The sequence below is a fragment of the Parambassis ranga genome, chromosome 2 (assembly GCF_900634625.1).
Source record: "Parambassis ranga chromosome 2, fParRan2.1, whole genome shotgun sequence".
NCBI lineage: Eukaryota > Metazoa > Chordata > Actinopteri > Ambassidae > Parambassis > Parambassis ranga.
The window spans coordinates 22,856,575-22,871,848 of NC_041023.1; the positions used below are offsets into that span (position 1 = coordinate 22,856,575).

The following is a 15,274-nucleotide window of genomic DNA, read 5'->3' on the forward strand; positions in this document are numbered from 1 at the left end:
CACTGAACTTCCTGTATAAAGAGTAGGGAGTGAGTGGGTCATTTCAGACCCATGTGACGTGGGAAAGTGTTTGTTAGCGTACACAAGTGCTCCACCACACAAGACAGCACTAGTACACGTGGACGATCACAATGCTTACGCTCACACCAGTGACTCAGTTATCCTCGTGACAGACTGTGTTGTGTCAGATGTTGTAGTCCAACCTCGTGGACCCTGCAGCAGCAGTACCTGAGTGTTTTGTGTTGGGATCTGGAGGAGCAGTGCCAGGCTGCTGTAGTCGAAGTTGTCGTCCAAGGCGACCAGAGCTCCGTGCACGCCGCTCTCCAGCAGGATGTTGGCGTAGTCCCTCAGGCCGATGCTCTGCACCCAGCGGATGACCCGCTCATTGCTCCACACCAGCACGTCTGCAGAGACGAAGCATAAAACTCAGCACAAACTCTTTCCCACACTGACCATTAGCTGGATTCTTTTGTCCTCGCCTCTGATTTCATGCTGGCTATGCTCCCTGCGTCTCTCCAGTTCTTTCCTGTCGTAGTTGAGCTTCTTCAGACACATGATGCCGTACTGTAAACTTGTTCTGATGTCAGAGAAATATACACAGTTGAACATTTTGTATACAAAAAGCATGACAAAATGTACAGGAATTAATGACATGCAGCCCTGTACCTGTGGAAGCTGTCCACCATTTTAAGGTGCACCCGTAGGTCCTTCTTGGTGAGGTGGTCCAACATGCGAGCGTCCACTAGGCACTCCATGAAGTAGCTGCGGTACTGAGGTAGTCCTAGACTGGGCAGCCACTCGTTCCCTATCCACTCGTGGTTCATGTCGCCGTAAGCAAGAGTCTGAGAGAGAACACACCAGTCGGCAGTTTTACTCCTGTCTGAGTGGCCATTTATTATCAACAGCAGACAGCCATCTTACCTGTGCCCAGCTGCCCTCTTCAGACTCTGACTTCTAATTCAAACACAAAGAATAATGATGAGAGAAGTGTATCATTATAGTAGTAATCCTACAAAATGCCTGAAAATGATGTAAATAAACTAGCTGCTTGTGCACAGAGGTGCCTCCAGGGTCTGTGCAAACATTTACAGGGGCCCCTCCCTGTTATAAATAATGTGACTCCAACAAAAAAAAAATCACTGTCATTATAAATGCACAACACTTAACAGTGTGCGTGAGTAGAGTCAGGCAGGGCTCCCACAGGGAGGTCTGTCATTGCAAGCTTTGTACACTGCCACTACTCAGGTTTAAAGTTGTCTGTAAAGACTAGTCATGCTATGAGTCCAGCTGCCTTCATTATAAGCTCTTGGATGTAGTTGAAAGTTTGTTGGCCCTTGTGGGCCTCCAGCTGGCTTGAGGCCCCACACACTTGCCTGCTGGAAGGAAGCACTTCTGCCAAACATGTCGCCCAAACAAACTCTGTCAACTGCATAACCTTGGTGTGTACAAAGAAGCAGAAGAACTTCAGAGACAAGTAGTTTCACCTCCAGCACAAGACTCACAATGAGCAGTGGGGTCATTTTTTCATCTATCAGCTCCAGCAACATGTTTTAGATGACACTTTCTTTGTATACAAGCACACCGTTGTATAAGTAGTAAGCAAGTATTCTACTAAGTAAGACCAATAAATAATAATTAGTACCATAATTACAAATACTCACCTACATCTGATCTGATCTGATACATGTAACAGTTTAAACTTGACTGCATATTAGAGCAGTACAAGTTTTATATGTGAGCACATACATAGTTTTCAGTCTCAAACCATCCCAGCTGACCATTAGTACTGACAGGAGGTTGACAGACCGGGTTTTACTGCTGCATGCCACCATCCAGATCTCTCCTCATCCACTCCCACACAGACAGAAAGAAAAGGGCGACACAGGGACTGACCGTTTTGGAAGGGGCTGCCAGGGTCTCCATCTCCTCATGGGTCACCCACACATTGCCTGACGGCTACAAGGTGGGGCAGAGCCCGAGAGACAGAGCAGCAGCAGCAGCAATGGGGTTGGTAGTAGAGGTCCGGTACGAAGGGGCAAGCAGTGTTAAAGAAGAAGAGCAGCACCACTGTAAGCCGATAGTGTTATAGCATCACAGTCAGATGATGAAGTGGCCCCCACACCTGCCGCGGGGCGTCAGGGGCCACATATGCACAGAACAAAAACACAAGAGAGCATTCAAGTAACACAAATAAGACCATGCACAACAAATTAGTACCACCAACAGACACAGAAATCCCCACGTTACCCAGCTGTCTTCACCATTCTTCTACCAATAAAGGCTCCTTCCACATCGTATACTTCTATAGTAACATTTGTCGATGATGATTATTCATTAGAAGGCACTTTACAGATGGAACAAGAGCACTCTTTTCTTAATGTTGTTGCTAAATCACCACAGCTTATTCTAACAGAACACTGTTGTCATCGCCTTGTAGTATCAGCAATGACTGTTCTGCAACTACCAGCGGTTCATCTTCATTATGCTTGTAACACACATCCAGCTACAATTACAAGGTCAATTAACCCTCTTTTGTAAAGCGTGTGGCGGTTTTAAGTGCAGCGACGGGCCTGTCACAGTCGGGGGACTTTGTGATCTTGTGCTCTGCAATGAAACTTTCATGAAATGTGGAAGTGGAGCTGAGTGATAGAAGAGCTGGTGCAGCAGAGGGGTGTGAGACGAGTGTTTATACAGGAGAGGAGAGAAAATTAAAAAAAGTAGTGTGCATGCACACGAACGTCTGTATTCATACAACAACTTCTCATGTCTGTGTGATATATGAGCTGCATTGTTGTGTATTTGTCTCTGCAGTGTGAACAGTCGCTATCATTGAGGACCAGCAGGGTCCTTAGAGATTGTGTGTAATTACCATGACAACAGGGAGCTATAAGAAGCATGTGGTCCAACATTACAATGCTGCACACATGAGCTTAACTCATTAATACTCAGTGAGTACAAAGTCATGGAATCTATGCGTATACGCAGCTCTGATATCTGTTGTGTTAAAATAAAGCTACCTAATAATAGCTAGGCTAGCTGCTTTCCCAATTCCAGGTCCTTCTGATAAGCTAACAATAAAAACACACTTGATCCTGATCAACAACACACTCCCTTCTACGTGTTTGCTGCATTCCTACTCACGGTTCTGGTTGTGGGCGGGGCCGACGGGCTGGTGAGGGAGACCATTTCCTGGATGGCCAGGCGGAGCTTGAGTCGATGCAGGGGGTTACTGATTCCAATCTCCCTCTGGATCTCTGTGTCAGACAGCGCCGACATGATGGCGCCGCTCTTTACGTTGGCACGACATGCTGCCACGTACCAGGCCGGCATCCCCAACCACAACTTCACCACACAGAGGGGAGGAGATGCAGAGTTTAGTAAGAAGAACGGGAGCTATGGTGGTAAAATGTTCTAAAAATGTAGTTTAGATTTCACTAAATCACAAAATACTGCCTATCAGTTCATAAATTGGCTGTACGCTCTCTTCTAAACACTAGGGGGCAGAAGTGCTTTTAAATTTTGGCATTTTCACCCACTACAGTGTCACAGTGACAGACCGTAAGTCACTGCTGTGATGCATCGAAGCTTCAGCTCAACAAAATTACTCATAAAGGTCAACAAGATGCAAGACTTTACCTCCAGCCAGGCTACAACCGTGGGGCCGTCCCATTGGGCGAAAGGTAAGCCCTTTCTCCTGGCCTCTTCCAATAGCTCGTGTCTGAGTGCGGGGACAGAGGGAGACCACGTGTGAACACACACACAACCAGCACATCTTAAAACACAATCCTTCTGAAACTCACACACACACTTTTCACAAACCCCTGCAGTGACACACTGTTATGTATGTATGTGTGTGTGTGTGTGTGTGTGTGTGTGTGTGTGTGTGTGTGTGAAGAGTGTACTCATACACATTTTATCTCTCAGTCCAGCCTGTACACCAGGAGTGGAGAAAAGGGCAACGATTTATCAGTCATCTAACAGAGAGGGCGCGCAACTAAACACACACACACAGGCTCTGGCCTTTCACCACTTCTAGTCAAAAGTGTATCCTTGAACTAGGACAGAGTATAAACTAGTGATTGATAAGTTTTTGGCCTAATGTAGAAAAAGATTAGTTACAAACTCCAACTGACCAAGTTGCCATGAAACTAATCTCTCTCAGTTGAGTTTGACACATCTAGAATAAAATCGGCTAGTTTTGAGGTAGATTCTGAGAGATTTCTGCAGCTCTCCATGTGATCATGGATGAGACCTGGGTCCACCACTTCCAACCAAAGACCAAAGAACAATGCAAGCAGTGAAAACTCCAAATCATTGGGGTCTGAATGAAGAGTGCCACCAGTGGACTACACTAATCTCTGAGACAGAAAACCATAAAGACTCAGCTAGAGCAGGAACGCTCCGGACCAACTGAAAGCGTCTCAGGGGGCTGCTTCCAAAAGTCAAGTGAGTCAGACCTCCACGTTAAAACATCCAACTTTACAGCAGAAACACATTTACAGCCTGGTACAAACAGTTTTGGTCCCTGTTTGGGGGATAATTCATTTCTTCTTCTAAAATTAAGGTTTTGACTGCTGTGAATAACTGCAGTAACTCAAATCGTGATCTTCACCTGCCTCAGCCCTGTAATCGTCCACCTCTTTGCCTGAATTATGTGTTTACGTTGATGCTGCTGCCATGGTGACACTCAGCGCCTTGTAAAAACAGCTCTACAGAAATCTATGAGGTGTTACCACTGTGGTGATGGCTGCACCTGACCTCCAGACTGAAACAAACATACCACAAATCTTTGCACGTGCATCTAGGGCTTGTTTTATACTTTTGGCCACAAATGTATCAATCACACTTTGTCCTGCACTCAGGAGTTCTGTTTGCAGGATGCATTTGAAGTGTAACTCTTTCTCCACTGTCTCTGGGTCATGTTCTGTGTTTCAGCAGGTGCTGAAGTCTAACTAAAAAGTGTGTATTCTGTTTTCTGTGTCAACCTACTCAGTGCAATGTACCTTATTGACAAGAAGCAGCAAACACGCGCACACACACACACACACACACACACACACACACACGCTGTTATGCACATAGCTATTTGTACTGAGCTGAATCCTCCCACGTTTGGAGAACTGATAGAAGATGCCTGACGAACAGTGGCTCACACACAACACACACAGCTCTTACACTGCTTTGTGAACACATTTCTTAGCAACAACAACAAAAAAACCCATTCTCTGAGTGTGTTGTCAAAGATTTTGACAACCAGAAGGAGTGGGCTCGGTAATAAACATGATACAGCGTTAAAGGCCTCAGTACAGTGAAAGGGCACTTAAACACAGCATACACACACACACACGAGCCTACAGAGGAAATGTGTTCATCTACTACACACAATCATGGTCTTATCTATCCAGCACATGAGAGGGGAAGATAGCTCATGTTTTATGTTCAGGTCAGGTCTAAATGCATGGAGAAAAATACATCCACTGAACATAGCTGAGGGGGGAAAAGGGAAGTCAGGAAACAGTTATGACAAATCATACAAACAAAAAAATAGAACCTTTTGACATTCCCATAACCAGATGTTAGAGCTGGTTATTCCACACAAAGAGATAAGAGACACATAAAAGGAGAGGAAGACATTCTGGGTGTGTGAAAGCCCAGATCAGGCGGCACATTCTCTGTCCAGCCATGGATGCAGCTGCCATTGAACTGTAAAAGGGGAGGAAGAAAGGCCTTCATGTGGAAATAAAATAGAAAGAAAGAAAGAAAGCAATGGTGTCATTAACAGCCATGAAGGATCGATAGATAGATAGATAGATAAGAGACGTCAGCACTGGCACTGGTCTTTTTCAGGAGAGGACGGGACAAGATGGCACAGACATGTGACGAGGTCAGTTTACACATCCTCACACAACTTACCCGCTTTTGTTAGAGTCAGAGGGTGATGAGGGGGGAGAGGGAGAGGTCAGAGAGAGAGAGAGAGCGACGGGGGGAGACAAAAAGTACACACATGTTAATTGGCAATTAAACAGCTCTAAACAGACAACACGTGCGCCCACACACACACACCACAATGGAGGACATTTGTTTACAGGAGCGACCTGTAAGACCAGTCAAATACAATCTTCTACAATGCAGTCCTGACCACATCTCGTGCAGCAGAAGGAATGACGAATGCAGAAGAACCCCCCTTCGCCTCAATACATTCAAATGCTCGGTTACATTCAGACACCTGTTGTCAAAAGCAAAAGAACACACCGACTATGAGATCACAGCGGCTGATAGATCAAGATGCTGAAAATGGAAAAAAAAAACAAAATATAAGTGCAGGCAGCTTAATGGCATGCAGCGAGGAAGAGGAGGAGGAGGCGCCAAGATGCAACGCAGTGGTGGTGGTGGAAGTGGAAGTGGAAGTGGTGGTGGAGGTGTCGCCGTAATCATCCCGGACACCGCTATGAAGAAGTCAGTGCAGCGGAAGGAAAACAACACATCTGTCAACATACAACGAACAATACTCTCTATCCAACCGACTACATGGGAGGCAAAGTTATTCGTCATGACAACTCAATGTGCACTTCGAGCAAATGACATTCATCATTTGGCACTGGGGCATGGCAAATGCACGCACACACACACACACACACAAATATCCAGCTGAAAGATTTGATCAGTGAAGGTGTATCCTTTGTTTGTGTGGGTGTAATCTATGGGTTAGGAGAGCCATCTATAGCTTCCAAAGAGATGAGATTAATTAGCTTTTCATTTTCAGATCAATACTCTGGCTTTGTCTGAATACAGCCAGGCTGATCCAGCTCCTGCCGTCTATCGATCCTGCTCTCAGAGTAGCATTATGGGATTACATACAGTACAGGAAGAGTATTAAAGGTAAACACAGGAGGCTACGGTCACTGCCTGTGTGTCAGAGGTCAGAGAGGATCATATCCAAACTAACTGTGGCCGTGTGGGATGCTGGGAGTGCTGAGGAGTCGTTTGGATGAAAGCTTACTTCTTTTTCAATCTGCGGTCCTTCTCAGCCTGAGTTCCCAGCTTGCCCACCCCCATGTCCTGGCCTGCCATGTCCGGGTCCATCATTGTGGCTGTGAAAAGAGGAGAAACAGACATCAGTGAACACTGATGAATCTAATATACTTTATATGGTATCAGGATTCTAATTCGGTTCCATTCCATTCCTGTGAGCGCAGAGAATAAACCTTTTTTGGACATTTGGTGGATGCTATCCATGCACCACCAGAGGTAATTTTACCACAGACCCCAGACAAAAAGACTCTGAGCACTGTTAACATATAAAGGTTGCAGAAGAACGTCTCTAGTCTCCAGTGACATATTTGTACTGCAGGATTCATAAGTGAAATATCAGTACTTCCGTCCATGTCTGCTCACCTTGTGGATCTACCATGACCTGTCTGTGTGCTAGATGTGCTAGTCTGCCTTTCTCCTTCTTGCCAAACAGCCGTCCGATTGAGGATTTGATGCCTTTCTTCTTGGGCTGCTTGTGGAGCGAGTCTTGGCTGCTGGCTACACTACTCAGGGCGCTGGCCTCAGCCTCCAGAGAGGCCACGATCCTGACAACAGGAACATACAGATTAAAATAAAAGTGCAAGACTTCTGTTGATCCATCGTGTTATTGTACCAATAACTGACATTTGAAGTTACATGTATAAAGTCTGTACAGCAGACTCTCACCCTCGTGCGTCGTTGTGCGAGGAGGCTGGCAGTGTGTGTGTCATTCTGACAGTGCGCGGCGTCGGAGGCGGGGATGTTTCACATTTAATGGTGGCCTTGTCCTCGCGGCCGTCCTCTTCCACTGCTGCTATCTGAGGGAGGAGGTCACATGCAGACAAGTCAGTTTATTCACACTATCCTCACAGCCTACCGGTTAAAGCACAGCTGGGTTTGTGCTGTGTGTACCTTTCTCCTGTGTTTCCTCAGATCACTGGGCTGCACAAGGAGGACAGAACAAGACACTTGTCAATCAATGTGTTAATGTGGATGGACACAAACATTAACACATGCATGTTGGTAATAAATGATAATGTGGTTCATTCATATACATATCAATACCAATACTGAGATTGATCAATAAATGTTCATCGGTTGTTCCTCATAGGAGAAAAGTACCAGTGTCATGACACCCATGCGCTCCATGTCGCTTCGAGGGTCAAGTTTAGGGGTGGAGTGGCCGCTGGGTGGGGAAGATGAGGCCAAGGAGGAGGCGGTGGCTGAGGCAGTGATGGAGGCTCCGTGGTGGTGCATTCGAGCCAGGTTGAGGCCCTCGAGGCTGACGCTGGCCACCCTGTTCTCGATCTCCTCCGCTCGCAGCTCCGTGGACTCCTTCTCCTCCTGTATCAGCCTGAGAGGAGAAAGGGGAGGAGGAGGAGGAGGAGGAGAAGGACTGAGCGGAAAGTCTCATTCATGTGGATATAGCCTAAAGGTGCCATATGATACTGCTTTTGGACACGTTTAGGACCAATACTATTTTAGTGTCTGCTAAAGAGCTGCTGCTGGCCACGGAGGAGGAGATCCTATGACACAAATGATCCAATATGGAAGGTAAGGGGTTCAATGGTACACGTTTAATGCATCTTGGGGTAGGACTTATCCCCTTATGACATCATAAGGAGCTGCAAAACTGAATGACTTGTTTTGAATGAATGTTTTTTTTTTAATCAATGGAGACAGAACAGAAGCAAGAAAAAATTATATTAAAATGTGTTTGTATAGCTGAGGTGGATTTGTATACCTATAAGGCAAGCTAATTAAAAGCCAAAGAGAGGAGACAAAAAGGCTAAAAGTTAGGTCATCAGTTTAAAACGTACTCAGAATCAAACTTTGTAATTAGCCGGTGACTGTGATTTGCTTTTTTTCTTTGCTAACTGAAATTAGCAAAGACCACAAGGCACATTAACAACCCTTGAAATACAGAACTAAGTGAAGTAACACCTGGGGTTATGAATACTTGTCAGTGCAAGATAATTAAAGCATTAACAAGCAAGAGGCAGCTCATATTTCCCTAAAACCCTGAGAGCATACAAGTCAGAGAGAGTAAGTGATACCAGTTTCATATTTAACGTCATATATATGACAGAAAGTAAGACAATGGCCTAAAAAAAGAGTAACTAATCTGCAATAAGAAATATTAAAATGCCATTTTTTCTGGGATACTGTGCTAAAAACATATCAAGTGGTGCGTCTCTCTCGCGTAAAATGGATTAAGAATATCATGGAGGCAGAGGATCAATATGTCTGGAACTGTGCGGTGAGTGCGCCGGGTACCGAATCTCCTTGTTGATTGCGTCGAGCTGCTCCTGCAGCATCATTGCCAGAGTTTGTGCATCGGAGTGGCCGCTGGGTGAGAGCAGGTCCATGGAGCTGAACAACGTTTCCCTGTCGTCATCATCGATGTCTGACATTTCCGTGTCGCTCTCGAAGTGGTGGCCTCCCAGAACCCCTAACTGCTGCGTGCGCCACTCGTGCTCGCCAAGTGATTTTGCCTGCATGCAAAGAGACAAAGTTCAAATTATATTAATTCTGAAGGAATCAGTCTCATTGGTCATGTTAAAGCTAAAATGCAGATATTTTGTCTCCCCCTTGTGGCTATAGGAGGGTTTGTTACATTTACTCTGATTTTGAAGAATTTGTGGTTTTTCTTTTCATGGATGTTCCCACAGACGGCTCTTGTTGTGGTTAAATTCTTGAAACAGGAAGTGACTGTCCCCTTGCACACGTCTGACAGTAGACTAGTTTTGAAAACAGAAACGGGGAGACTGCAGAGCAGACTGTGCCTCACCTTTGTTTCACGAAGGCCTATCCGACCTCTCCTCGGCCGGCGGATGACTTTGGCTGATCGGTAGTGATCCGACTGGGTTTCAGCGAGAGACCCCAAGGAGAATCGAAGCTCAGCCGACGTGTCCAAATGAGATCTGAGAAACAACATTTATAAGAAAACCTGCACCTGAGGTCACCTACCACAAGTTCTGGCTCTGATATTGAAGGTGAATATTATGTAAACTGGGATTTTGCAGATTAAAAAATTATGAGGCACAACACAGAGTGTAGCTATGCAGCCAGTAAGCCAATCAAATCCTGTGTTTGGATACCACAGTACTTACACAGATGTGGTGTTAAGTGTACTTAACACCAGACCCTGTTATGCACGCCTCTATGGCTGCAAATTCTTTGTCTGTGAAGGAGCTACTGTCAACACATGAGCAGCGTAATATTAGAATGTCATGCTGCGTGAAATGGAAGCCAGAAAGTATCTGAAAAAAGATACCAAGAGATCAGTGATAGCAGCACAGCTAACTAGAGTAACATCAGTGGACGGTTAAATAACATGAGAGAGTACATCTCTGTGTGCTTCCTGTTTCACTCACACACACACACACACACACACACACACACACACACACACACACACACACTTTTTTCTTCAATCTGAGAAAACGTTTACGTCTGTGCCCAAACACTGACTCATACTTGGACACAGAGCATGCAGTTGCTTAATTATCTGTGCGCTCTAAACTCTGGTGAACTCATCTGAATTTTTTTTATTTGGCTGGCCTGTTTCTGAGAAGCAACGGACTGGCAAGCTTTATCAGCAGCAGACACACACAGGCTCACACACATCTCTTTATTCTGCTGTTTGGGATAAGACATCATTAGCATATCTGCCTTAGTAATTTGCTACCTGCGTACACTGTGTTACTTCTAAAGGAGCACACCTTGTCAAATCACTGCAGACGGGAAAGAGGGGCAGTTCAACAAATGGCCACCTGAGGGTGGCTCTAAAAGTGAGCCAATCCCAACAGAATACCAAAGAACATTTGAATGACAGGTGGGTACTGTCACAGGTCAAAACCTCCACTCATGCTCCACCTCTAGATGACATGTGGCATCACCACAGCATTACTGTGCACTCTTTCACCATAGACTCACTATGGCAAAACGTGGTGACTTTCATTAGCTGGATAGATTAGCCAGTGGCTAATGTTGCTGTGTTTCAATTAAAGACCCCACTACCCTTAGAAGTTTATGTGTAAACCCACAGGCAGACAGAGGTAGAGCCAACGTACCGTGACAGGGTGGGTTCTGTGAGGGAGCCTGCCCTCAGCCTGAACTGGTCGAGCTCTGATCTCAGCTTCTCAATCTCGTCTGCCAGCTGCGACTGAAGGAAACAATGTGACAGCATTACTGTAGCCCTGCTCTTTCATGCTGCATGTCCAAAGAACACAGACAGTGGTGCATGTCCTCTTAGTGTCTCTGAGAGGACAGTATCTCTGGGGAGTGAAGTGTGGGGCTAAATGACTGAATATTGTTTTGAATACTGCTCGTGGAAATTATCGGACTACCCTCCCCTATAGGGGAGCTTATCAATATTCATCAACCAATCTCATTACTACTCTTATTACAAAATCAAGCACTTCTCAACCTCTGCAACCTACTTTTTCCTGGATCGACTCCTCGTACTGTTTCCTGTAACCTTCAGAATCCTGAATTAACAGATTCTGCAAAGAGAAGAAGAAGAAAAGGAAGTGGTGAGAAAAATCCATCTCCTCCTGACCTTCACCCAAACTGAACTGATATTGATAGGTTTCCATTGATGCGGCTGCCTTCTTTAACCTTCTCTTCAAGAGCTGCCATTCTCTCCTTGAGGTGGAGCTGCAGACGTTCGTTGGACTCTGTAAGGAGTCTGTCCACCGTGTCCGAGAGTCGCTTGTTGTGCTCTTCATTCATCTTTTCTCTCTGTCGAGCCTGCAGGAAGAACAACGGAGCAGTCTGTAAGAATTTGGAGGGATTTACGTTTTTTCAAAAGACCTTTCGGATGGAAAACTTGATAATCTGTGCAAAAATATGTCAGAATTTGTTCATGAAATTGAACAAAATGGAATGAAATTAGAGACAAAAATGTATTCTGAGAGACTGCAGTGATCTTGACTGAACCAGAGAAACAAATTTGAAAAATTGGCATTCACAAGAAAAACATATTTTAACCAACCAAATGTCCCTGAGGTATCACATATTTGAGGTCACAGTGACCTCTACCTACCAAAATCTAATGATGCTTTAATCCCTTAGTACATTAGACATTTACTCGAGATGTTTCTGTAATGTCACTGTCACAAAAATGGGCCCTACATGAGGTCACTGTGACCTTTGACCACCAAATTTGAATCAGTTCCTCCTCCTTTGGTCCAAGTGAATATTTATGGCAAATTTTTAACCACCAACCTGAGGTCTAACGTTCAAAAGAATGGGGCACACTATGGGTCACACAGTATACATGAATGGATTAAAGGTCCAGGAGTATTAAAGGTCCTCTTTCAATGGCTGTTGTCATAAAAACTGAGGCCACAAACCAGGGTGGTTTGTATCCTTGGGGGCTCCATGTATGAGGACAGCAGGAATACTGCCTGCCAATCAGTGGAGTTTATTCCTAATTAGGTTATTATCATGTAAATGAAGCTCACCCAGCAGGTTTCAGTAGAGATTTATGTTTAAAAAAAAGATCATCAAAGGTCATCCTAATGAGAAAATATACAACTTAATAAGTGAAATATGTAATCAAAGCACAAGTCATGACCTTTAATCTGATTAAATCCACAGATTAAATCTGCATTCTGATTTGCATGTCTATTTATGTCTTTGTTTGACTACTACTGCATGTTTCTACTTAGGAAACAAAACGTGTTCACTCATGTAATTGTTGGTCAAGCTTCAAATCAGACAATGTGCCATCACTTGCAGTGGCCCCAAGCTGTCACGCTCATGCAGGAGTGGCTGCCTGTTTAACACTGCCTGGCACCGACGCCTCCGCTGTGACTCACCCTCAGCAGCTCCTGGTTCTTCTCCTCCAGCTGGCATTCCAAGTGCCTCATTCGCTCCTCAATGCTCCCGTGACGCTCTTCCGCCTACAGTCGGATCACAGAATAGACAGGACAAGAAAAAAAAAAAAGGCACAGCGAGATGATATGTGAGTGTGTTTGACAGCCTGAAGGGCCAAAACAATAGAAAAGCAGTGGCAACAACACAAGCCAAAGCCTCTACCCCAAAAATCAAAGATGGATATCTACAGATTTTTAAAGCTGGACAGAGAAACAAAGGGAAGAAGATGGAGGAACAAGGCCACCAAAGGACAGAATGAAAAGAGGAAGAGAGCTGCTCCAGCACTGCCAAGTATGAGCTCCAGCCAGAAGTGCCATGCAGCTGTCCCATGGCGGTAGAACAGCCAGAGCAGAGTCCCAGTGAACACGCTCGCCACAAAACATTAAGATAGATGAATGAAATCTGCTCTCTACAGGAGTCGGCAGTAGCTGTGATGCCCTGTGGCACTACCTTCCTAAGAATGGAGTTCATGTCTTGGAGTTTAGCTTCCATAACAAAGTGATAATCATCAGGGGAGGAAGAGGAGCTGGAGTCAGACTACGCGGCCGAGGAAGAGGAGAGGGACATGTTGACACGTCATGACAATGACACCACGTGCACACTTACACAAAATGTACAAAAACAGATCTACAGACGAGAGCATCTGTGGAGATGTGTGGACCTGCAGTGTGCTGGTGCTACCTTGGTGAGGGCTGCTATCCTCTGGGCCAGTTCAGCTTCGACCTCTGGCAGCGTCTCGGCCTTCCTCATGGTCTGCTGGAGCTTCTGCTCTGCGAGCTCAAGCCTCTCCTGTAGCTGCCTGTTCTTCTCCTCCATCTAAACACAGACACACAACAGATTCACAAGAGACAGTTAAAGAGGAGCAAAACCTTAGACCAACCAATCATGGGCGCTCAATTTCTGTATGATGAGGGTCTGTTGTGTATGATGACCTCACATCCTGAGTATTTTCAGGTGCTTCTCTTGCGAGAAGGCTGAATTCTTCTTATATTTATAAGGCTTGATTCAAGCGTTGTGCTTGAACCAATGTGGGTTGATCTAATCAGAGTCCTCAGAACGGTTTCTGTATGATGACGGTCCATGGTGATGACCATGAGAAGCATCTGATTGGTTGAAGTTAGACAGATGAGAGATTCATCCAACATTTTGCAAGGACACGTGAAGTGTTGCTAACCTTGCGAAGCAGCTAAGTTTTTGCTACATTTATGAGACCACAAACTCCACCCTAACCCCACTTCAAGCTATGGACTTTTAACTAAACCAGTGGCACTTCCATTACTTAGCATCCTTAATAGAAGAAGAGATAGTCAACAGTGTGTTTAGCAAGAAGCTTTGGCCGGCCATGCTAACTGCTACTTGTTAGCTTTCTAAAATCTTTAGCAGTTTGTTGTGTTTCCTCTTTGATTGATTGGTATAAAGTAACCTGTTCTTTATAGGAACGGTTCACCCAATTTCCTGACATGTATTCTTTTGAAAGTGGCTGATAACAACTGAATAATTTCTTCCTTAAAACAACAAGAAATTAACGCATTAGCAGATTAAAAAAAAAAAACAACGGATGCATTTTACATTAGATCATGAAAAACCAGCGGGTTACAGGTGTTCTTTGCAGTTTTCCTGCTCTCTGCCCTGACAGATAATACAATAAAGATGTCTTCTTTTTTTATATGATGTCAGCAGAGCGTCACTGGCTGGTAGAAAATAGAATCACAGATTCTTTAGTTGGAGGACTGGTTTTTGAAGGCTCTGGCAGCGTGCCTCAGCACTTCTTCAAAATAGCATCATAGCAGTCAGAATAGCAGCACCCGTTCTGCACTTGCCAACAGTGACAAAAGCAACTTTTTCTCAGCACTCTGGTAATTGTCCTGATTAGGTATTCAGATACAGGCCTTGCCGGAAATCAAACCTAGTGCTCAGTGAAACTGCCAGCAAGTGACTTATTTTTCCTTGTTGCAGGTTAGTGGGCAGCAGTGGCTCAGTGGTATAGCAGGGTTGTCCAGTAACCGGAAGGTTGGTGGTTTGATCCCAACTCCTCCCTAGTTACTGTTGTGTGTCCTTGAGCAAGACACTTCACCCGCATAGCCTCCAGTGTGCTCACTGGTATATGGCACTCTTTGCTGGGCTGCCTTAAGCAATTTCCCCATTGTGGGACTAATAAAGGTTTCAAATTTAATTTAATTTAAGACTTTTCTCCCGGCCGAGCTTGTGGCTCTGATCAGCGTCTTTTTTCCAGTAGGAGGGGACTGGCTTGGCAGCCTTTGCCATTATAGCGTCAGGCCTGGCAGCTCAATATGCAATAATCAGACTGGAACGGGCCTGGGCTGCAATGTGTTGTGCGTGTCAATGATATTTTCTGTCTGACTCTGTATCGTCGTCC

At 45.1% G+C, this 15,274-nt stretch overlaps 1 protein-coding gene across 3 annotated transcripts in view; it reads right to left on the reverse strand.

Moving 5' to 3' along the window:
* The window catches only part of ppfia2 (PTPRF interacting protein alpha 2), a 31,833-nt gene that overhangs the window by 6,546 nt on the left and 10,013 nt on the right, over window positions 1-15,274 (reverse strand). For 2 of the 3 annotated variants that reach the window (XM_028424963.1, XM_028424955.1), the window contains exons 6-24: window positions 13,579-13,713; window positions 12,840-12,923; window positions 11,635-11,766; window positions 11,457-11,519; window positions 11,088-11,179; window positions 9,803-9,935; window positions 9,289-9,506; window positions 8,134-8,365; window positions 7,924-7,953; window positions 7,699-7,829; window positions 7,396-7,577; window positions 7,001-7,091; window positions 5,914-5,916; window positions 3,637-3,718; window positions 3,142-3,342; window positions 922-954; window positions 667-842; window positions 480-577; window positions 229-404 (exon numbers count right to left, since the gene is read on the reverse strand). In XM_028424963.1, the coding sequence (XP_028280764.1) occupies window positions 229-404; window positions 480-577; window positions 667-842; window positions 922-954; window positions 3,142-3,342; window positions 3,637-3,718; window positions 5,914-5,916; window positions 7,001-7,091; window positions 7,396-7,577; window positions 7,699-7,829; window positions 7,924-7,953; window positions 8,134-8,365; window positions 9,289-9,506; window positions 9,803-9,935; window positions 11,088-11,179; window positions 11,457-11,519; window positions 11,635-11,766; window positions 12,840-12,923; window positions 13,579-13,713 (2,292 nt within the window). The remainder of the gene's footprint in view (window positions 1-228; window positions 405-479; window positions 578-666; window positions 843-921; window positions 955-3,141; window positions 3,343-3,636; window positions 3,719-5,913; window positions 5,917-7,000; window positions 7,092-7,395; window positions 7,578-7,698; window positions 7,830-7,923; window positions 7,954-8,133; window positions 8,366-9,288; window positions 9,507-9,802; window positions 9,936-11,087; window positions 11,180-11,456; window positions 11,520-11,634; window positions 11,767-12,839; window positions 12,924-13,578; window positions 13,714-15,274) is intronic. The other variant, XM_028424973.1, reaches the window with a different exon arrangement.